General features: G+C 38.2%; 1 protein-coding gene across 1 annotated transcript in view; it reads left to right on the forward strand.

Moving 5' to 3' along the window:
* Positions 1 to 2,555: 2,555 nt before the first annotated feature.
* ACVR1C (activin A receptor type 1C) overlaps positions 2,556 to 24,152 on the forward strand; it is a 101,056-nt gene continuing 79,459 nt past the window's right edge. The window contains exon 1 of the mRNA XM_033231433.1: positions 2,556 to 3,132. Coding sequence (XP_033087324.1) covers positions 3,060 to 3,132 — 73 coding nt within the window. The 5' untranslated portion in view covers positions 2,556 to 3,059. The remainder of the gene's footprint in view (positions 3,133 to 24,152) is intronic.

A 24,152-nucleotide genomic window follows, 5' to 3' on the forward strand; every position in this document is an offset into this window, starting at 1 on the left:
ATGTAAATCTTTTTCTGTTATGTGCAAAAATATGAAAGAAAGATGTGTTATATCACATCTTGAATAATGCATTTATATTGTTTATATTAAATAACATGAACAACTAAATATGGTCCAAAGAGTATTTTTTATTAATGGTTCATTTTAAAAGATACTGGATTAAGACTGGATTAATTTCCATGGGGTGTGTGTGTGTGTGTAAATAAAGTATAATTGGGACACATTATAAGGATTAAGATCTTTTCTTGGTTGCCATGAATGTGGCATTAAGAACTCAAGCATATAAGGAATATTTATAATTTCCTAAGAGTATACTTCGCTAGCTATTAGGATTCAATACACTGAGAGTAGTTAACACCTTACTGCAAAGTTTTCATAGTACTGACATTGGAACATGCACAAGCGGATGGGGAAAATGGTATTTAAAGACCTAGTTTAAAATATTCCTACAAATAAAGTACTTAGGTTTTTGATGTACTAACCTTTCTTGATGTTTTACAGAACTTTCAGCCAAGAATTTAAAAGATCCTGATTCCTTTATTGGCTGACCATATACTGACTGACAAGATATGTAACTACTCATATATACACACACACACACACACACTGACACACACACACACACACACATACATACATACAAACTGTTCTTAAGACAAGGTAAGGATCCTTGCCATCTGATGAGGATTCTTTAGACCAGTACTGTCCAGTAGAGATGTAATGTGGGCCACATATGTAATTTAAAATTTTCTAGTAGTCACACTAAAAAGTAAAAAGAAATAGGTAATATTGATTTAATAATATATTTTATTCAACTCAATATGTCCAAAATACTATCATTGCAACATTTAAGCAACATAAAATTAGTAGTAATGTATCTGATACATTCTTATTTTTGTACTAAATCTTTGGACCTGGCATGTCTTTTTTATTTACAGCATATGTCGATTCAGTCTAGACACATTTCAAGGGCTCAATATCCACCCACATGTGGCTAGTGGCTACTGTGCTGATAATGCACCATTAGACTAAGCATTGAGTTTGTGTAGAATATTGAAATTATTCAAAATTCGACTTCTTGGAATAATAAGCTTTTTTATTGTTAATTTTTTTTTGCAAATGAGAGCTTTACAACTTGCAGAGGATGTTGCTTACTAAATTGGAGACAAAATAAGTATGTGGGGAGTAAATCCCTGCCATTGTTGTAATGTGTATGGTTTAACAATGCTCTCTCATACACTTCCCTTTTTGATCCTGGTCAAAATTCTGGGAAATAGGGAGGAATTAAGTTCCATTTACTTTTGAGGAAGCAGACCCAGAAAGTTCACTACATTCTGCTCTTAGGCTCCTGGTATCATGATCTATTGGCAGATCACAATTTAAGGTGCAGTTATCAAATAATGAGCAAGCCAAACCAGACAAAATATAATGTGTCCTAGCATTTTCTTGCCTTTTTAAAAAAGCATCTGTTTTGTGGGTGTCTGAAAGGGCTCAGATTTGTCCCACATCTCCAGTTTTTTGTTTGTTTGGATCCAGGATAAAATGAGAACAAAGTTTCTTTGTGCTTAGGAATATTTTGACTTATCCAAGGTGGTGGCAGAAGGGATCCTCAGCATGCCACCCGCATCTGAAAGTCCAATGACCATCTCATCTCCAATATTGTGATCCTTTGATAATAAAGGCAATTATATACAACATTTCACCATAAGTCTTTCATAGAACTTAGACACCTAGCGTATAATTTAGTGCTGAGCTAGTGAAGAAGCAAGCAATGTTTTACTCTAAAGCAATTTTTATGATGCTATCACTTTTCAAGGAACCCCCAACAGTAGTAATAATACCAGTACTGTACTCTTGCTTTTTCGTGTTGTTCAGGTTGAAATAATCCCATTCACTTTAATGTTCAGACTCCATAGGTGAATTGAATTTAGGTTAATTTCTATTAATTGGTAATGTTGCCGTTGTCCTTATATTTTCAGGCACAATCCACATGGGAAACATACCTATTTGACAGCCTCTGGGGATTAAACAATACTCAAACAAATTTCTCATATATTACTTTAAACAATTCTTCCCTTTCCCTTAATCCGTGTGTGTGTGTGTGTGTGTGTGTGTATGTGTGTTCCCTTAGTTCTTCAATTGCTGAAATTGTAGCTGCCGAAATATCTTCCATAAGTGAGGTCTTTTACTACCAGACCTGGGTCACACATTGTAGATGGCCACATCACCTGGCGCAGGTGGTCCAACTTTGGTCGCCATTCATAGAGGGGAGAGTTCCCAAAAGGCACCCGAGAAGAGATGAAGTTTGTTAAACCAAAGCTTATAGGTCCAGAAGGCAGTCGGACAACTGGTCATTTCCAGGGATGAACAGAGAGGGCGCCCTTCCCCAGAGGCGCAAACGGCTAGGACGTAGTGGTGGGACAAGCGAGTAGAAAGCCCGCGGGGCTCTCACAGCGCAGCCTGGTTGGACTTAAGGACCCTGGACAACAAACGTCAGGAGAGCTAGGGGGCTGGCTCTTCTGCGGGAGGCTATAGAGCGGATCACCAGGGTGCAATCGCCACGTAGTTGAAGTTTCCCTAAAGTCTCAGTGGGGCTTTCCCTCTCGTGCGGAGCCCCCTTCCGGAGTATCTAGTCCCGGAGGTTCCGCGACGCTTCCCCACCTCCCCCTTTTCTTCGCCCCAGCTCTGGGCTCTCACTGCTAGGTACAGGGCCGCCTTTGCCCGCCTGCCCTGCAGCAGCAGGCCCGGGCGGCTGCGAGAGGGCGCAGGGGGCGGAGGCGCGGCAGGGGCGGGCTCTGCCGCCCGCCCCACCACCCCCTCGCCGCCCGGCTGCGGGGCCAGTGGCAGGAGCTCCGCGCACCGCCAGCCGCGGGGGGCGTGGGATGGGGGCGGCCGGGGAGGGGGGCGCCCACACTGACTAGAGCCAACCGCGCACTTCAAAAGGGTGTCGGTGCCGCGCTCCCCTCCCGCGGCCCGGGAACTTCAAAGCGGGCCGTGCTGCCCCGGCTGCCTCGCTCTGCTCTGGGGCCTCGCAGCCCCGGCGCGGCCGCCTGGTGGCGATGACCCGGGCGCTCCGCTCAGCGCTCCGCCAGGCTCTCCTGCTGCTCGCCGCGGCCGCCGAGCTCTCGGCAGGTACGTTGCTGGTTTCTCCCCCGGCGTCCGCGAGGGTGGGAGCTGGGGGGAGGTCTGCGGGTGGGCACGGGGGTGGGGGACAGCGGGTACTCCGAGCAAACTGACCTTCGGGGCGGACCGGGAAGCGCCAGTCGGATTGAGGGGGCGCGGGATAGGGTGCAGCGTGGGCACCTGACGTCTGGCAGCCGTAGGGGTAGACAGGTGTGTTGGGGACGAAGCCACCGGAAGAGAGAAAAGGCGGCAGGGACGTGGGGGAATAAGTAGTAGGGGTGAGGTGGGTGACTAATTTGTGGGCAGTTTGCAGCGGAGAAAATAGGAGAGCGTTTGTGGGTGCGCGCATGGCTAGGAGCTGGGTTCACCCTGCAGGGACCGGGAGGGCTGCAGGTGTGCGTCGGACGCGCTCTGTGCTAAGCCCCTGAGAGCTGCTCAAGGATGGTGGCATGGTGGTGGTGGGAGGTGATGATTTAGTCTGAGTTTTAGGAGGCGGGGAATACCCCAAAAGCCGCAGATGCCAAGCTATGGAGGCGAGAGTGGGAGCTTAAATCTGTGTGGTTTGCAACGCACATTGCTTTCGAGGTACGATCTTTACTCAGAGTTTCTGGGGAAAAAAATTCTGGCAAGCGCCCCAGAGTTTATAACAGGTCTGTGCCTTGATAGGCTAAATAGAGCCCTCTACCCAATCTAGAAGCCAGACGTTTCTTTATAATGTTTACTAGAAAGTGGGGCAAATGCATCTTTGATAAAATCATAATATGCTGTGACTAAAAGCCCTTTACCTAGAAAACTGTTTTCATTACATTGTCCTGGATTATGCAGAGGAGGAACAGATTCTTTGCTAACTCGTTCTTTAAAAATTTCTATCAGACATTGAAGTCATTTGCACATAAAAATATGGTGTTTTCCCGTAGAGCTGTGTTTTGTCCGAAGCTGATTTTGATGCATTTTGTTTTCCCAGATGACAATCTGTTTGACATTAATAGCTATATTCCTGGTGGGTCGTTTTCCTCTTAGTGACATGTGCAACAGAATGATTTGAATGATGTGATTGCTGTCATGTACAGATTTCAGTGTTTCAGATGGCCTGAGAGAATCACTAAATACAATATTCAAATACAAATTTGATTGTTGACAAAATCTGAGGATTAAAGCATTTCAGTTATCTTTTAGGAAAACAGCCCAAGACTGTCAGAAAGATAATGGGATAAAGTGAAATATTAGCGTTTAGAGTTAATAAATTTATAAGTGGGAGAAAACCAACTATGGGAAAGTCTTTAAAAAGTGGGTGAAAACTCTGCTAACTTGGGATACTGAAAGTGCTCTTGACAATTTAATAGAATTTACAAAGAAAAGTCTTCAAGATATCACAGTTTTGATGGGGTGAAACTGCCTCTGCAGGCTGTCTGTACAACTCTTTTTATTTGGAGGAGCTGATAACTTGGCTGCACACATTTTAAAAACAGATTCAATTTTTTTAATGTAGCTTCAAGGGTATATTTTGTTGTATATCCAGAATCTTTAGAAAATTTCAGAGACCTTGAGCATAGCAACATGCCTCATGTTCTTGAAAAGGCGTGGAAACTTTTGACATTGAAATATGCAAAAAATAAAAAAAGATAATCCATTCAAAGTCGCTCACTTAAAATTTGAAGTCTAAGAAAAATGCATGATATGGAATAATATAGTAGAGACGTATTTATTGAAGTTGAACTTTTACAAAAACTTTTCTATGTCAGGTGCAATCATTTTCAAATCTTCTTAAGAAATTTTTACCCCTCTGTGTCCCACATTAACAGTGTATATTGCTACTTACAGTATTTATTCTTAACTTTGTAAAAATCTCTGGCTATTGGTAAAAAGATTCAAGGTAGTTTTGTTTTGCTTTTCATTTTTTCAGTTGGTTTTATCACATGCTTAGCCAACTGTATTTTTACCTGGTCACTTTTACAAATTACACTGTTAATCATATTGGCTATTTATGACATGTACTTGCCATTGTTGGAATGTTATATGAGAAGTCGTTCTTGATGTAATGACATAGTTAGTGAAACGGTGTGACAGAAGGCACCACCTTTCATTTGGCTCTGCAGAGCAGGCCTAGAACTTTAAATATCTGAACACATGATAAACCAGTAAACCTTTTTTACTTTGGTTGCTCATTCCCCACATTGTTGTCACCTGAGGGATGTCCATTGCTCCTTTTTGAGAATCTCAGAAGATAACAGCTGGTGGAGACTTAGAAAAACTATTTATTGGTCTGGACTGGAATTAAAAAAATCAGGCTAGCCAGGTGCAGTGGCTCATGCCTCTAATCCCAGTACTTTGGGAGGCCAAGGCATGAGGATTGCTTGAGGCCAGCAAGTTCAAGACCAGCTTAGGCAACACAGTGAGACGCTGTCTCTACAAAAAATTTAAGAACAACTAGCCAGGTCTGGTGGCACACACCTGTGGTCCTAGCTGCTTGGGAGGCTGAGACAGGAGGATTGCTTGAGACAGGAGTTCAAGATTGCAGTGAGCCATGATCGCACCACTGCACTCCAGCCTGGGTGACAGTGAGGCACTGTCTCTAAAAACAAAAGAAACGAAAAAATCAGGCTGCTCTGAGTTACTCTGATTATGTAGGTACTGGATGCCTTGATGTCTGATAAGAGAGACCTGACATGGCTTCACAACATTCATCATGTGTACCCAAAAAAGAAGTGGCAGAAAGTGTCCTGGAGTTCTCTACTTTGAAGCTGTGATTTAGATGTTTCATAGATTTACATATTGTGCATTCTATTCTAATTTCTTAAAATTCCTTTGTCCTCTGGTCCAGAAAGCATTATAGTCCAGAAAGCCGTATGTTGTTACTCTAAAAATGGAATAAGTATCTCCTTAATAACCAGGGTGAGAGTGAGGGTTTCAAGTAATGAAATTCATCCCCCCCCATCCCCCTGCACCCCTGCACCACCACCGCAAACAATAGTTAGCAGTTTCCACTAAGAGTTTTCCACAGTGTTGCTGGAAGTGAAAGTGAAAGCTCAGGGCTGACTGAGTTTATAAATGCAAAAGATGTTGCCACCTTTACCTACCCTACTTTAAGCATAGTCATTTATTGGTTGATTGACACAGGTGTGGCAAGAGGCTCCCTGGTTCCAAGGAAGACATCTCTGGCCCAGGAGAAACTATGATTAGAGATTTCCTCTGAATTGGTAAACTCATACAAAAAATAAAGGACTTTGAGCTGTGAAAGTGAGTAGCTAAGGATGACTTACCCAAGCAATGGAAGAATGGACCCTTAATTGGGGTGGGGCAGACTGCAGGAAAAGCTGGTGTGGGGAGAGAAGGGTTGATGGTGACAGATACAGGAGCTCTGTTTTGGATATGTTGAGTTTAAAATACCTCTAAGATGCTGAAACGGAGATGTCAAGTAAGCAGCTGGTTTTCTGCGTCTGAAGTTCAGGGGATAAATCTGGACTGATGATAAAAAATTGAGAGCCAAGGGCATTTACCGATAACTTTTCAAAGACGCATTAAATAGAGCCACAGACTTAGCAAATAAGGCAGAGAATACCTTGTTAAATTGAATTTGAGGTAAACAATGAATACCTCTTTAGTGTAAGTGTGTCACAAGTATGACATAGAACACAAATATATTAAAAATTAATTGCTGTTTAATTCCAATTTAATTGGGTGTTCTGTACTTTTATCTTGCAAACCAACATAAATGAAATCCTGTTGTGAGATAAACTGTTGCTGATGCATATATTTCTGGCTCTTTTGTTAAAAAGAGAAGTGAAGACCTATTTTCTAGCCTTCATCTCTAAAAACCTCTCCTGTTCTAGCTCTGTTTCTGTCTTCATGTGCGTCTCTGGATGTGTCACTCCCAACTCTTTGCACAGCATAGCTCTCTTCTTCTGTATGAACCTGAAAGGCTGCCTAGCTTTTCCTAATCCTACATGAGTATCTAGACATGAAAATATGGGTGAAAAAAACAAGAATAACTCTTGATTCCCTTGATTGTTGCATGAAAGCAGTTGGTTTTTCCCAAGTTTGCTGTATTTTGAAACTGGTTATTTTCAGATGCAGTTTTGGAGTAGTTTCCTTTTGAATAAACTTTCATGTTTCTCTTTTAGGGGAAATGCTTTCAGGCAATGGCCAAGACCCACTTTGTTGTACTTTTCTTGGCAGTACTTGCATCTCTTGCCATAAATAAGGTTAAGAGGAGAGGAGATTGGATAGAGGCAGGAATAGGGAGGCTGCTGAGCCCTATGGGACCTGTTACTCCAATGTAGTTTGAAGTTTTAGAGCATGTTCCTAAGAGAGCAATGACACGTTTTTTGGGGAAGGGGCTTGGATACATAAATATCATCCTGAAGCTGTTTAGTTCCTGCTCTAGCTTAGTCTTGACCTGTAAATGTGGCTACCAAATAATTAATGTTATCTTCAATTTGAGATCTGTAGTATCCTCTAAATGGACAACTGCAGGCATGGATCATTACAAAGCTCAAACAGATTATGTCGACATGTATATGAAGAGTTTATTTTAATAAATAATAGAACAAGAGAATTTTCATATAATTCATAAACAGACCAAAACAAAGGAAAAATTCTAAGCATAAGGAGTGTACTATGTATTATACCTTATCATTAAACAGTTTTAAATTATTTAAAAACATTTTGTGGGTACATCATAGATATATATATGTATGGGGTACATGACATGTTTTGATACAGGCATGCAGTGTGAAATAAGCACGTCATGGAAAATAGGGTATCCATCCCCTCAAACATTTTATCCTTTGACTTACAAACAATCCAATTACATGCTTTATTTTAAAATATGCAATTAAGTTGTTACTGACTACAGCCACCCTATTGTGCTATCAAGTAGTAGGTCCTATTCATTTTGTCTTTATTTTTGTACCATTAACTGTCCCCACCTCCCTGCCAACCCCCTGCTACCCTTCCCAGCCTCTGATAACCGTTCTTCTACTCTCTCTGACCATGAGTCTAATTTTTTTGATTTTAAGATCCCACAAATAAGTGAGAACAGGTGATGCTTGTCATTCTGTTCCTGGCTTATTTCTGTTAACATAATGATCTCCACTTCCATCCATGTTGTTGCAGATGACTGGATCTCATTCTTTTTATGGCTGAATAGTTCTCCATTGTGTATATGTACCACATTTTCATTATCCATTCATCTGTTGATGGACACTCAGGTTGCTTCCAAATCTTGGCTATTGTAAACAGTGCTGCAACAAACATGGAAGTGCAGATCTCTTCCATATACTGATTTTCTTTCTTTTGGGTTATATCCATCAGTGGGATTGCTGGATCATATGGTAGCTCAAGTTTTAATTTTTTGAGGAACCTCCAAAGGGTTCTTCTTAGTGGTTGTACTAATTTACAATCCTGCCAACCAGTGTACAAGTGTTCCCTTTTCTCCACATCCTTGCCAGCATTCATTATTGCCTGTCTTTGGAATGTAAGCCATTTTAACTGGGGCGAGATGATATCTTTGTAATTTTTATTTGCATTTCTTTGATGATCAGTGATGTTGAGCACCTTTTCATGTGCTGTTTGCCATTTGTATGTCATCTTTTGAGTAATGGCTATTCAAATCTTTTGCCCTTTTTAAAAATTGGATTATTAGATTTTTTTCCCTACAGAGTTGTTTTAGCTCCTTATATATTCTGGATATTAATTCCTTATGAGAGAGGTAGTTTGCAAATATTTTCTCCCATTCTGTGGATTGTCTTTTCACTTTGTTGATTGTATCCTTTACTGTGCAGAAGCTTTTTAACTTGATATGATCCCATTTGTCCATGTTTCCTTTGGGTGTCTGTGCTTGTGGGATATTACTCAGGAAATTTTTGCACAAACCAATGTCCTGGAGATTTTCCCCAATGTTTTCTTGTAGTAGTTTCATAGTTTGAGGTCTTTAATCCATTTTGATTTGATTTGTTTTGTATATTGTAAGAGATGGGGGTCTACTTACATTCTTCTGCATATGGACATCCAGTTTTCCCAGGACCATTTATTGAAGAGACTATCCTTTCCCCAGTGTATGTTCTTGGCACCTGTGTCAAAGATGAGTTCACTGTAGGTGGGTGGATTTGTTTCCAGGTTCTCTATTCTGTTTCATTGGTCTATGTGTCTGTTTTTATGTCAGTACCATGCTGTTTTGGTTACTGTAGCTCTCTAGTATAATTTGAAGTCAGATAATGTGATTCTTCTAGTTTTGTCCTTTTTCCTTAGGATAGCTTTGGCTATGCTGGGCCTCTTGTGGTTCCATATATATTTTAGGATTTTTTTTTTTCTATTTCTGTGAAGAATGTCATTAGTTACACCTTATCATTTGTATCTGTGAGGTTTCTTTTTGGTTTTCCATTGCTTTGGTCTTCTAGGTCGTACATTTTTCACAGTCAATAGTCAAAATCTCAAGATTTATCCTTACATTGTTTAAGAAATTGGGGTAGTATGTTTAAGAAATTGCGGTATGTTCATAAATGATACAGAAATGACTCTTTTGCTAATGGGACCTAGGAATACCCAAACACTGTCTTCTGAGTCTCATCTTCATTTAAGAGGTGACATCTAGAAAAAGGAGGTGAAACGAGGCAAAGTAACTTTTTCATATTACCTGGAGCTTTTGCCCCCAGTAGCATGGCAAACTTGAATACACTCTTCTTTTCAACAACTAAATAGCCCAAGCATAAAGGCAGAGGAGCTGTGATAAACCCGAACCCTGGATCCTAACTCCAGGAAACCACTGAAAGGCTATTCAGTCCTGGCAAAATGAAGCCATAGAGGTTGTGGAGAAAGGGACCTCTATTTACAATACCTCACATTAGTTCAGCTCTCATGGAAACTCGAACAGGAGTTCCAGGCAATAATTTCAGGGGCAACTGTTAAGTGAGGGAAAAAGTAGAAAGTCTAGAAAGAGGTGGCGGGATCTCTTCTACCAAGGAAGCAGGTTGTACCCTTCCCACACTTGCTGTGGAAAAGATGGGAGACATGGCCATGACCATGAGCCCTGTGTTTTTCTTATTATTTGAAAGTTGGATCCCTAAAGCATGTGGGCCACTTGGTTCCCTGAAACCCGAACAATACAAATCACTACTCCTCCTACTTAGGGATCCAGTAGAAAGTAAAAGGATGGAGGAGGTGAGTGGGAGTATGAAACAGACAAGGAAGACTTTATTTCCATAGAAGCCAACACTTGGCTACTTCTCAGGGCCTACCGTTGCCTCATCCTGTGCCCCTTGAATTCACTGCTCTGATTGGCCAGCCAGGCTAACACAGCCCTGCTCTGTCCTGATTCTTCACTTTTTTTCCTCTGGAATAACTTCTCCTTTCTGTTGTTCTCTTCTGTCTTTTAGAGAGTAGGCATGCAAAGATACTGTTTCTTTGGAGCTGTTTTAAATTAATCTCAAGAATTCATGGGTGAATCACTCAGTATGACTCAAGAGCTTGGCTTATTATTATTTTTTTAAAACAATTTAAATTTGCCAATGACTTAAACATCCCAAATTAGATCAATCCACTTTTTCATTAAACTTTTCACTTCAAGAAAATCATTAGGATGCTCCCATTTTGAAAGTGAAACACACATTTTCTCCCAATCTATTTTGTCTTTCTTATCTCATGGTTAGTAAAAAGACAGGGATGGATGCTACATCTCTGCATGTTGATTAAGCACCTTATACCTTTTTGTGTGCAACTCCATAATTGACTGAAATAAAGACTCTATGATCAAAAACAGGACTAGAAAAAAATCTAATTCATCAGGATGTGGATGTGTTCAAATAGCTAGAAGACCAGATTTTGAATGTTCTCAACATAAAGAAATGATAAATGTTTGAGGTGGTGGATATGCTAATTCTCCTGATGTGATCACTGGACATTGTATACATGTATCAAAATATCACATTGTATCCCATAAATATATACAATTATGTATCAATTAAAAATAATAATTAAAAACAACAAATATTTAGTTTTTTAAATGCATACGTATCTAAGCGATGTTAATTCAGAAACTGGTAATCCAGATTAATACAGCTTTAAAAAAACAAGATTGTTTTACAACAGAGCCAAAATATATTAAACAGTATTAACTAATCACGTCTCACAACTTTATCTGATGACATTTTCCTGGCCTACTCCCCTGGAAGTGTATTTTTTTTTTTCTTTATCATCCCCATTTTCATTCTCCAAGAGTAAAAATTCTACTCTGTGGACATTTGCCTGCTCTGATAGTCATGGTGAGATTGCATTGTCACTTAAATTCTACTTGCAATCTGTCATTTGTATTTCCAGAAAATAGACGTTACACAAAACTTGACAGGTTGAATACAGAATAATTATATAATTAGCAGAAGATTCCTTATAGAATAATAAATGTGTAACTGAATGAAACTCTTTTTGAAAATCTTTATTTCCTACAGCTACTCTTTAGCTATGTTATATTAAAAGGCATTCCCTTTTGTAGAGAGAAGAAAGTTGACTTCATTAAAACACCTGGACCCCTTTAGAAGTATAGAGAGTTATTGTGCCAAATCAAGATGATGTTCCCCAGAATGGCTTTTACTCAACTATGTTTTGGATATTGCCATTACCATGAAGGTTTCTTTTTGCCATATTTCCTTATTATCCTTTTAATATTTATAAGATTTGTAGTGATGGCCCCTTTAATATTTCTGACATAGGGAATTTAAATTTTCTCTCCTTTTACCGTGATCAGTCTAGCTGGAGGTTTATCAGTTTTATTGATTTCTTGCAAATAAATAGCTTTTGGTTTTATTTATTTTCTCTATTTGTTTTTAGTTATTTTCTTCTCTTAATTATTTTCTTCACCTACTTTCTTTAGGTTTAATTTATTGCTTTTTATTCCAGGTTCTTTAGCAGGTACATTATACCAAGTGTTGGCAACATTTTCTCAAAGGGTCAGAGTTTATCCTATTTTAGGCTTGTGAAACGAATACTCACTGTTGCATTCACTTAACCCTGCCTTTGTAGTGTGAAAGCAGCCATGGACAATACACAAACAGATAGATGTTGCTGCATTTCAATAAAACCTTATTTATAGTCAATGGCCCACAGTTTGCTGACCCATATTAAATTGTTAATTTAAGACCTCTCTTCTTTTCTAATATAAGTATTTAACTGCTAAGTTTCCTTCTCAGCAACTGCTTCAGCTCATCCAGAAATTGTGATATTGTGTTTTTATTCATACTGAATTAAAAATACTTCCTAGTTTCCTTTGTAATTTTTTGGAGCCGCCTGTGTGTTATTTGGATGTCTGTTATTTAACTGCCAAATATTTTAGTACTTTTCAGAGTTTTTTTTCTTACAGAATTCTACTTTAAATCCATTTGGGATGAAATAACATAATCTGTATGATTTCATTTATTTTGAATTCATTTGTGTTTGTTTTATAGCCTGGCATATGTCTGACCTTGTGAATACTCCATATGTACTTGAAAATACTATGTATTCCCTTTGGATGAGTGGAGTGTTCTGTAAGTGTCATTTAGGTCAAGTTGCTAGACAGTGTTATTGAAGTCTTTTCTATCTTTACTGATTCTCTTCTTGTTTCACCAGCTATTGAGAAAGGATTGTTGACATCTCTAATTTACTTGTGGATTTATATATTTCCTTTTTTTTTGTTTTTTTCTAATTGTTGCTTCCTATATTTGAAAATTTTGTTTTTAGGTACATACACAATTAGAATTATTATGTCCTCTTGATTCATACTTATGATTGGGAAAACTCCTACTTTATCCTTGGTAATATTTGTTTTTATGACATTTATCTTTTTTACTGGTAATATGCTTTGCCTTGAGGTCCACTCTGTTGATATTAATATAACTATCCCACCTTTCTTATGGTTAATATTTATATATCTACTTTTTAAAACTATTGATATAGTTACTCTGTTATTCCAGTTTTCTTGTGCTGAATGTCTACATGTTATAAATTTTCCATTCTCTTATGCTTAACTCATATATATCTTTATATTTAAATTGTGTTTCTTATATAGAGAGCATATGTTTGGGTCCTGCTTTTTTTATCCTGTCTTGCATACTTGTCTTTTAACTGGAGCATTTACAACATATACATTTAATGTATTTACCAATATGGTTGTATGTAATAAATCTGTCATCTTATTTTTATATATCCTCTCTCATTTCCCCCTTTTGCCTTCATTTGGTTAAATTGACTAAATATTAGCTTTATATATTATTTTCACTATTAGTTTCTAAGCTATGCCTCTTTATTTTTAGTGATTGTTCCAAAATGTATAATACCTTTGATTACCATAGTTTATTTAAGAACTTTACCATCATATGCCTCCATTTCCCTCTCTTTGTCTTTTGTGCTATTAATCTCATATGTTTTACTTCTAAATATTTTATAAAACTTAGAGTTATTATTTTGGCTTTAAGTATTTAGTTACCTTTAAAGAAGTTTTAAAAATGAATGTACTATTTTACATTTACCCACCTATTTATCACTTTTAGTACTCTTCATTACTTGGTATAAATCCAAGTTTATATCTGTTGTCATTTTCTTTCAGCCTGAAGATCTTCCTTCAATTTTTGTAGTTCAGTTCTGATAGCAACACATTCTAATTCATTTTTGTTTGGGGAAAGTTTGATTTTGCTTTACTTTTCCTCCTAAGTTTTATTTTTAAACTTCAAATATACACCAGAATTAAAAGAATTTTAGTTATCACCCATATACTGACCAATTGGATTATACCATTATTATTTTATCATATTTGCCTTATCACATATGTATCCATTTATCTATCCTTCTGTCCATTAATATATGTTATTTTCTGATGCAACTCCAAGTAAATTACAGATGGCAGTATACTTCATTTGAAATACTTCAGCATGCCTATTATTACACAGAGTTCAACACTTTTCTCTTTGGATAAAATATTTATATATAATGACATTCACAAGTCTTTTGTGTGTACTCATGAAATTTTGAGAAATACATTCACCTAATCTCTTTCAAGATATTAAAGATAAACATCATCACAGTGAGCTCCCTCATGTCTACCTAGTCATATCTCAAAGCAGTACTCCCAAAGGCATCCGCTGTTCTTTACTCCACCATAGATTAGTTTTGGCTGTTGGGTGTATTGTTTTGTACATGCCAGTTAGGTGAGGTTTATTGATAGTGTTGTTCTCATCATCTGTATTTCTTACTAAGTGTGCAGCTATACTCATGTATTTGTTTCTCCCTTTAGTTTCATTAGTTTCTATTTTATATATTTTGAAACACTTAGGCACGTACACATTTACAATTTCCATGCCTTCCTGATGCAATGACTATTTCATTAATAAAAGATGGCCCTCTTTATCTCAGTAATACTGTTTGTCTTGAAATCTTCTCTAATAGTAATATAACCATGCCAGTTTTCTTACGTTTAGTATTTGCGTGTATTTTTTCCCTTTCCTTTACTTTCTATCAGCTTCTTTATAACAAAAGTGCAGCCTTTGTACACAGCATATAGTTAGTTCTTAACTTTTGCCTTTTAACATTTGGACAGTAATTAAGGTGTTTAGTTCATTAACAATTAGTATAGTAATTTGTAGCCTATTTATTTTTCTTTTTATCATTCTGCTGTTCCTCTTTTTTGCCCTCTGTTTTACTAGTAATTTTTTGAGTATTTCATTTTACTTTATGATTTTCTTAACTCTCTCTTCTAATTATTATTTATAAGTGGTTGCTCTGTGTTTAACTGTATTCTTTCTTAATGTTCCTTTTGAATCAATACTGTGTCATTTCATTCATTACTCTTCACATCTGACACTTCAATCTTCTTACTTCATGCTTCTCTCTTTACCCTGACACCTCCAGTTTTAGTGTAAAGACCTTATGATAGTATGATTAAATTTACCAATAGTATAATTATATTTATATCAACCAATAATAATGAGGAGATACTTAAGAAAAAACCCTACTCACAAGTGACAGAGCACTCAATAGAACCTGATTTAGATATGATGCAGATTTTAGAACTATTAGGCAAGAAATTTAAAATAACTATGATTAAAAGCTGTAGTGGAAAAGGTGGAAAATATGCACGAACAGATATAGCATTTCATTAGAAGGGTAGAGAGTGTAAGAAAATGTCAAAAGGGGCCGGGCGCGGTGGCTCAAGCCTGTAATCCCAGCACTTTGGGAGGCCGAGACGGGCGGATCACGAGGTCAGGAGATCGAGACCATCCTGGCTAACATGGTGAAACCCCGTCTCTACTAAAAAATACAAAAAACTAGCCGGGCGACATGGCGGGCGCCTGTAGTCCCAGCTGCTTGGGAGGCTGAGGCAGGAGAATGGCGTAAACCCAGGAGGCGGAGCTTGCAGTGAGCTGAGACCCGGCCACTGCACTCCAGCCTGGGCGGCAGAGCGAGACTCCGTCTCAAAAAAAAAAAAAAGAAAATGTCAAAAGGAAAGGGTAAATATGAAAAACAAATGAAGAATACCTTTGGTGTGCTCATCAATTGACCTGAGACAGCCAAAGAAAGAACCATAAATTTGAAAATGGATCACTAGAAATTACCTAATAATAGTGTACTTATACTTGTTTAAAGCCATTACACTAAAGAGGGAAGTGTCCAAAGGTAATAAAGAGGGAGGAGCAAAAAGACTCAATAGAGCATCCAAGAGGTATAGGGTAATATCAAGTAATATATTAACATATGTGTAAATGGAATGCTAGAAGGAAAAAAAGGGAGAATGGGACAAAATAAATAGTTGAAGAGATATTGGTTAATAATTTCTAGATATAATGAAAGACATCAAACCACCAAGCACAGAAGCTTGGAGAGCCCAATCCAGAGAAATTTCTCTACTTCCAAACCTTACATCTATAGACAACATCCATCACATTCTAACTGATGACATTCAAAGATGAATAGAAAATCTTGAAGGCAGCTTGCATTAAAAAATACCTCTTACATAAAGAGGAACAAAGTTAAGAATTGCAGCAGACTTCTTAGCAGAAACTGTAAAACACAAACCAATGGAGTGATTTTATTTTTTAAATTTTTAATATTTTTACAAGAACAGTCTTAATGCAATAAAGTGACAACTTTAAATGCAGTGAGTAAAAAATTACCAACTCAATATTCCATACTACATGTTTTTTTTTTTTTTACTGAAAGAGAAATAGACATTTTCCAATAAATAAGAACTTATGTAATCCCAGCACTTTAGGAGACCAAGGTGGAAGGATTACTTGTGCCTAGGAGTTTGAGACCAACCTAGGCAACATAGCAAGACCCTGTCTTTACAAAAAATGAAAAACATTAGCCACGTATGGTTGTAGACACCTGTAGTCCCAGATACTGGGGAGGCTGAGGTGGGAGGGATTGCTTAAGCTCGGGCGGTCAAGGCTGCAGTGAGCTATGATCATGTCATTGCACTCCAATCTGGCTGACAAAGTGAAATCCTGTCTCAAAACAAACAGACAAAACCCATAAAAGCTCAGAAGCATGCACCACACCTGGCTAGTTTTTTGTGTATTTTTTTTCGTATGATTGTTACTTGTAGAGATAGGGTCTTACTACAGTGCTCAGGCTGGTCTTAAACTCCTGGCCTCAAGTGATCCTCCTGCCTTGGCCTCCTAAAGTATTATAGGTATGAACCACTGTGCCCAGCTGCAAGAACATCTCTCAAAAATATTTTTAAAATGGTAAAAATAATAAGCTAATAATGTAAATAAAATGGAATAAAAACATTCAATTAATCCAAAAGCATGAGGATAAAATATCCAAGGGATCAAAAACAATGAAGAGAAAACATGAACAATATGGTAGATTTCAATTCAGTTATACCAATAGTTGCATTAAATGTAAATGGTTTAAGTATAGTGATGAGAAGACTGAGATTGTCAGACTAGGTAAAAAAGCAAGATCTATATGCTATCATAAGAAATCCACTTTAATATAAGAAATGCACTTTAAATATAAAGAGACAAATAGATTGAAAGTAAAATTATGGAAAAAATTATACAAACACTAATTATAAGAAAGCTGGGGTGGCTATATTAATAACAAACAAAATAGACATCAAAAGATAAGATGCTACAAGGGATATTCCATAGTAATAGAGATATCACTTCACTGACAAGATATCATAATGTTGTGTATGCTTCTAGCCAAAGAGCTTCAAAATGCGTGAAACAACAATGGATAGAACTGAAAGGGAAATAGACACATCTTTAATTATATTTTGAGTCTTCAAACTCCTTACTCATATCTGATAGAATAAGTAAACCAACGGGAGGCTGAGGCAGGAGAATGGCGGGAACCTGGGAGGCGGAGCTTGCAGTGAGCTGAGATCTGGCCACTGCACTCCAGCCTGGGCAACAGAGCGAGACTCCGTCTCAAAAAAAAAAAAAAAAACACCAAACTTTAGTAAGGATATACAAAATCTAAAAAATAATTTTAACTAACTTGATCTAATTGACATTTATGTAACATTCCAACTAACAACAGCAGAATACACATATTTTAAAGTACATGTAGAATATTAGCCAAGATAGACCATATTGTGGGGGCATAGAACAAACCTAATAAATTTTTTAAAAATTAAAATATGCAGAATATGTTCTCTGAATATAATGGAAACAAACTAGAAATCAACAACAGGAACTTATTAAGCAACAAACTTCTAAATACTCATAGGTCAAAGTGGTTCACCTTAGCTAGATTTACAAAGAAAATAGAGGGAATACACAAATTACTGATGTTAGAAATGAAAGAAGGACATTGCTCTCTACTCTACAGACATAAAACTAAAAATAAAAGAATATTGCATTTTATTCACAATTAAAATATTTAGGTAAAATGAGCAAATTCCTTGAAAGATATAAACTTCCAAAGACTAATCAAGAAATAATAGATAACCTGAATAGTCCTAAAGAGATTAAAGATGTTCATTTTGCAGCAAAGCTTGAAAACTTCTAACAAAAAAGTCTCTAATCTCACATGACTTCACTGGTGAATTCTATCAAAATTTTTAGGAAGAAATAATGTCTATTCTACATAAACTTCCAGAATGTGCAAGTGGAGGGAACATCTTTCAGTTCATTTTATGGAACCAGTATAACACTGAAAGCTAAACTAGGTAAAGACATCACAGTGAAAGAAAACTACAGACCAGTATCTCTCATAGAGATGCAAAAATCCTCAACAAAATGTTATCAACTTGAACAAAAATGTAACAACAGGATAATACATTATTTTCTTGTGGAGTTTGTCCTAGGAATGCAAGGCTAGTTCAACATTCAAAAATCTGATATTTCAATTTACCATTTCAGCAGACTAAAGAAAAACCATATGACAATATCAGCAGATGCATTTAAAACAATATGACAACACTCAACTATAAAACACAGTTGAAATAATTTAAAGTAAACCTAAATGAATGGAATCCTATACAGTTGGCCCTCCATATCTGCGGGTTTCACATCTGCAGATTCAATCAACTGCAGATTGAAAATATTTGGGAAAAAAAACCAACAAAAATTAACAATACAGCAATAAAAATAATGCAAGTAAAAACCCAATACAGTATTAAAACTATTTATGTAGCATTAAGTATTATAAGTAATCTAGAGATTATTTAAAGTATAGAGGCATTAAGATGGCTGATTAGGGACATTAGACACTCACCTTCCCCAGAAAGAAGAACCAAAATTGCAAAGAGATAATCACATCTTGAATAGAACATCTAGGAGAGATCACTGGAGAGCAACAGAAAAGTCATAGGAAACAACCGAGACACGGAAGAAGAAGGAAGTGAGCAGCCAGTGGCTGAGATTGGCTGGGAGCCCAGAGGGGCTTCCTATTGCAGGGAATGGGTAAGTGAGAGACCCTTAGCAGTCCATATTCCCACTAGACTGTTGCCATGGGAGAGCTTCTCTACCTGTATGAACCCTTAGACTAACATGGACAATGATCTAGAGACTCTTCGTGGACATTACACTAGACAGGGAACTTGTACTGGGTCACACACCTCCCTGAGACCTAAGGAGCTGCAAAACAGCATAATTGTGAGAGTTCTGCTGTCAGTTGGATTCATCCTGCCCTGGTAACCATAGGCCCTATAGTTCTACATTCTGGAAGCCTCCACTGACATTCCCCAGTGTCTAGCTAGAGGGCTACAGTGGCACAGTGCTAGCTGGACCCAAAGGTGTTGTGTGGTCCTTAGTACTCTAGTCCACATGGAGTACTACTCTCTGGGGAAGGAACTGTGCAGCACACCAAGGACGTGGCTCCTGGGACAAAGGAAACCAGAGTGTATACTTTCCAGAGCCTGAAAGTTCCCTGTCTGGGGCAGTGAGAAGTAACCCTGTCCCCAGCAGTGGCATGGACTCTGTTGTTGGGCTTGTAATCAGAGAGTGGGACCCGTTCCCAACTCCACACACTTCTGCAGCAGTTGCTGCCACCAGGAGCTGAGGTGGGTGAGCCTGAGCGCTGATGGACTGGAAGTAGAAATCCTGTTCCTGCTGGCAGTGCAGCCCTTGTGCTCAGGCTAGCACATAGAAAAGTAGGATCCTGTCCCTCACTCATACCACTGCACCACAGCTGCCCTTGTGCTGCCAGAGGCTGGAGTGGGCTGCCTGTCTGGAGCTGCCTGTCTGGGGCTGTGAGTGGTGACTGAGCCCCCACTCTCAATGTAGCCTCTGTTTTGGGGTCCATGCAAGGAGGGCAGGATCCCTCCCACTAACCCCCCAAAACATTACAGTCATTCCTGCAGCCAGGAGCTGAAGTAAGTGCTACCTAGAACTAAGAGCTCCCTGTTTGGGATTGTGGTCTCACAGCCTCTGCACTCTAGTGTGTGGCCTGAATACAGGCTCCCCACACGTTTCTCTGGCCGCTGCTATTGCCAGAGACAAAGTGTGCACTTCTCAGACCCTGAGAGCTAGCCACAGGGGACTGCTAAAAGCAGCTCCATTTATCCCAATAGCGTGAATGCTGTGCTCTAGAATGGGTCCTGGAGTCGTGTTCTCCACAGCCTTCACCACAGATTACCTCACCTTGTCTACTACAGCCCATGCCCTGCATACCACCAGGGGACCAAGGTCAGACCTGTCCACCCTGGCACCACATCCACAGAGCCCAAGCATTCTGCCTGAGAACATGGGGATCACCCTGCCCATTTCACCACCTCTGGCATGTGTGCACTTCCCTCAGGAAGTTGAAGAGCTGGCCCACCCAGCTTGCTGTCAACACCCCTGACAAAATACACCCACACATGCCACCTAGGAGCCTGGGGACTGGCCTACCCAGCCCATTACAGATACTGCCAACACCAGCACACACTGCTCAGGATCCAGAAAGTTGTCCCACAACTGCTATTGCCATTGCCCACAACAAGCCTATTGCCCAGGGGCCCAAGAACCCACCCACCCACCTGCCAGCATCCCAAGCAGCTACCGGAGGCCCAAGAATGGACCCATCTGGACCCACTAACATCACAGTCAACATATGCCACCCTGGAGTCTAACAATAGGCACTCTCAGCCCACTGCTGCCACCACTCATGCCTAAAGACTGGCCCACCTGGAATTCCTGTCATCAGCACAACTTTACCACAGCCTCCACTCATAACCATACTATAACTCACTGAGGAAATCATAGATACCACTGATGCTATTTACCACACAAAAGTCATACAGAGACTACACTACTGCATGCACCCAAAATCAAAGAGTAAGGGCCCTACCCAACCAATGCCATAGATACATCTTTAGGAAAAAGTCCTCTCCTACAAAAGGAAATTTGAAAAATTGGAAGAAGTAACTGTTAAATCAGATGTGCAGATATCAATGTAAGAACACAAGAAACATTAAAAAGCAAGGACATATGACACCTTCGAGGGAACATAATAATTATCTAGCAATATATCCCAATTTAAAAGGAATTCTACAAATCCCAGATAAAGAAATCAAATTGTTGAGTTTAAAGAATCTCAGTGAGATACAACAGAACTTTGAAAAATAGTACAAAGAAATCAGTAAAACAATTCAGGATATGAATGAGAAATTTACCAAAGATATAATAATAAATCCTGGAACTGAGGAATTTACTGAATGAAATACAACATACATTTGAAAGCTTCAACAAAAGACTAGATCAAGCAGAAGAAATAATCTCAGAACTTGAATACAGGTCTTTCAAAAAAGTCTGATCAGAAAGAAAATATAAGACCGGGCGCGGTGGCTCAAGCCTGTAATCCCAGCACTTTGGGAGGCCGAGATGGGCGGATCACGAGGTCAGGAGATCGAGACCATCCTGGTGAATACAGTGAAACCCCGTCTCTACTAAAAAAAATACAAAAAAAAACTAGCCGGGCGAGGTGGCGGGTGCCTGTAGTCCCAGCTACTCGGGAGGCTGAGGCAGGAGAATGGCGTAAACCCTGGAGGCGGAGCTTGCAGTGAGCTGAGATCCAGCCACTGCACTCCAGCCTGGTCGACAGAGCGAGACCCCGTCTCAAAAAAAAAAAAAGAAAGAAAATATAAAATAATAAAAAAGAATGAATGAAATCTTCATAATATATGGAACACAATAAAGGGACCAAATATACAAATTATTAGTATCCCAGAAGGCAAAGAGACACCAAAAGGGTTTAACAACCTATCCAGTGAAGTAATAGATGAAAACTTTCCCAACTCTAGCAAGAGATTTAGATAGTCAAATATAGGGTCCAATGATCCCCAAACAGATACAATGCAAAAATGTCTTCTTCATGGTACATTATAATCAAGCTGTCTAAAGTCAAAGAGAAAAGAGAATTCTAGAAACAGCAAAAGTATGTCATAACCTATAAAGGAACTCCCATCTTTTTAAAGGCTGAATTCTCAACAAAAACCTTATAGGCCATAAGAGAATGGAATGATAGATTTAAAATGCTGAAAGAAGAAAACTGATACACAAGAAAACTATATCCAGTGAGAATATCCTTCATAAATGAAGGAGAAATAACGTGCTTCTTAGACAAGCAAATGCTGAGGGAATTGATCGCCACTATAAGAAATGCTCAAGGGAGTCCTAAACCTGGAAGCAAAAAGACAACCATCATTGAAAAGATTACCATCATGAAAACACATGAAAGTATAAAACTCACTGACATGACAAACACACACACATTTGGAAGAGAAATAACTCAAATAGGACCACTATAGAACCACTAAACCACAAGGACAAATATTAAGAGAAAAAGAAAGGAACAAAGAATTTATAAACAACTAGAAAACAATTAACAATATGACAGGAACAAAACCTCACATATCAATAATGACCTTGAATAGAAATGGATTAAATTCTCTACTTGAAAGATACAGACTGGCTGAATAGATACAAAAAATTATCCAACTATACACTATCTACAAGAAATGCACTTTACCAGTAAAGACACATATACACTGAAAGTAAAGGGATGAAAAAAGATATTTCACACAAATAGAAACCAAAAGTGAACAGGAGTTGTTATACTTATATCAGATAATAGAGACCTTAAGTCAAGAACAGTAAAAAGGAAGACAAAGAATGTTGTTATATAGCAAGCAGATATAACAATTCTAAGTATGTATGTACCTCGATTCATGAAGCAGATATTACTAGTTTTAGAGAAAGAGTGAGACTGCAATACAATTAATAGTGAGAGACTTCAACATCCCACTTTCAGCATTAGATAGTTTATCTAGACAGAAAATGAACAGAGAAACATTGGATTTAAACTGGACCTTAGGCCAAATGGACCTAACAAACATATACAGAGCATTCTATCCAACAACTGCAGAATATTCATCCTCTGCATCAACACATGGAACATTCTTCAGGAGAGATCATGTGTTAGGTTGCAAAACAAGTCTCAACAAATTTTATAAAATTAAAATTATATCAAATATCTTCTAGATCACAGTGGAATAAAACTAGAAATCAATACCAAGAGGAAATTTGGAAACTATACAAATACATAGGAATTAAACAACATGCCCCTAAACAACCATTGAGTCAAGGAAGAAATAAAGATGGAAATTTTAAAAAAAGTTTTGAAACCAATGAAAATGGAAACACAGCATATCAAAACCTGTGGGATATAGCAAAAGCAGTACTAATAGAGAAGTTTATAGCAATAAATGCCCACACTAGAAAAACCACACCCGATTTCAAATAACCTAACAAGGCACCTCAATGAACCTCAAGAGCAAACTATACCCCAGATTACCAGAAGAAAAGAAATAATAAAGATCACAGCAGAACTAAATGAACTAAATAACAACAAAAAAATTCAAAGAATCAATGAGATGAAAAATTGGCTCTTTGGAAAGATAAACAAAAGTGATAAACTGTTAACTAGACTAAAAAAAAAAAGAAGACACAAATAAAATCAGAAGTGAAAAAGGAGATACTATAATTGATACCACAAAAATACAAAAGACCATCAGAGACTGTTAGGAACAACTATAAAGTAACAAATTGAAAAACATAGAGGAAACGGATAAATTCCTGGAAACATACAGCCTACCAAGATTAAATCAGAAAGAAATAGAAAACCTGAACAGACCAATAACTAGTAGTGAGACTGAATCGTAATGACAAGTCTTCTAGTGAGAAAAAGCTCAGGACTAGGTGTATTCACTGTGGAATTCTACCAAACATATAAAGAAGATCTAATACCAATTATCCTAAAACTATTAGAAAAAATTGGAGAGCAGGAAATTCTCCTAAACTCAGTTTTTAAGGCCAGCAATACTCTGATAGTCCTAGACAATGGCACAACCAAACAAGAAATCTACATGCCAATATCTCTGATGGACAAAGATGCAAAAATCTTTCACAAAATACTAACAAACTGAATCTAACAGCACATCAAAAAGATAAAATATAATGATCAGGTGGGATTTATGTCAAGGATGCAAGTATGGTTCAACATACACAAATTGATAAATGTTACACTTCACATCAACAGAATGAAGAACAAAGATCATATGATTATTTCAA

Source organism: Trachypithecus francoisi, unplaced genomic scaffold, assembly GCF_009764315.1.
Source record: "Trachypithecus francoisi isolate TF-2019V2 unplaced genomic scaffold, Tfra_2.0 Lachesis_group13, whole genome shotgun sequence".
NCBI classification, from domain to species: Eukaryota; Metazoa; Chordata; class Mammalia; order Primates; family Cercopithecidae; genus Trachypithecus; species Trachypithecus francoisi.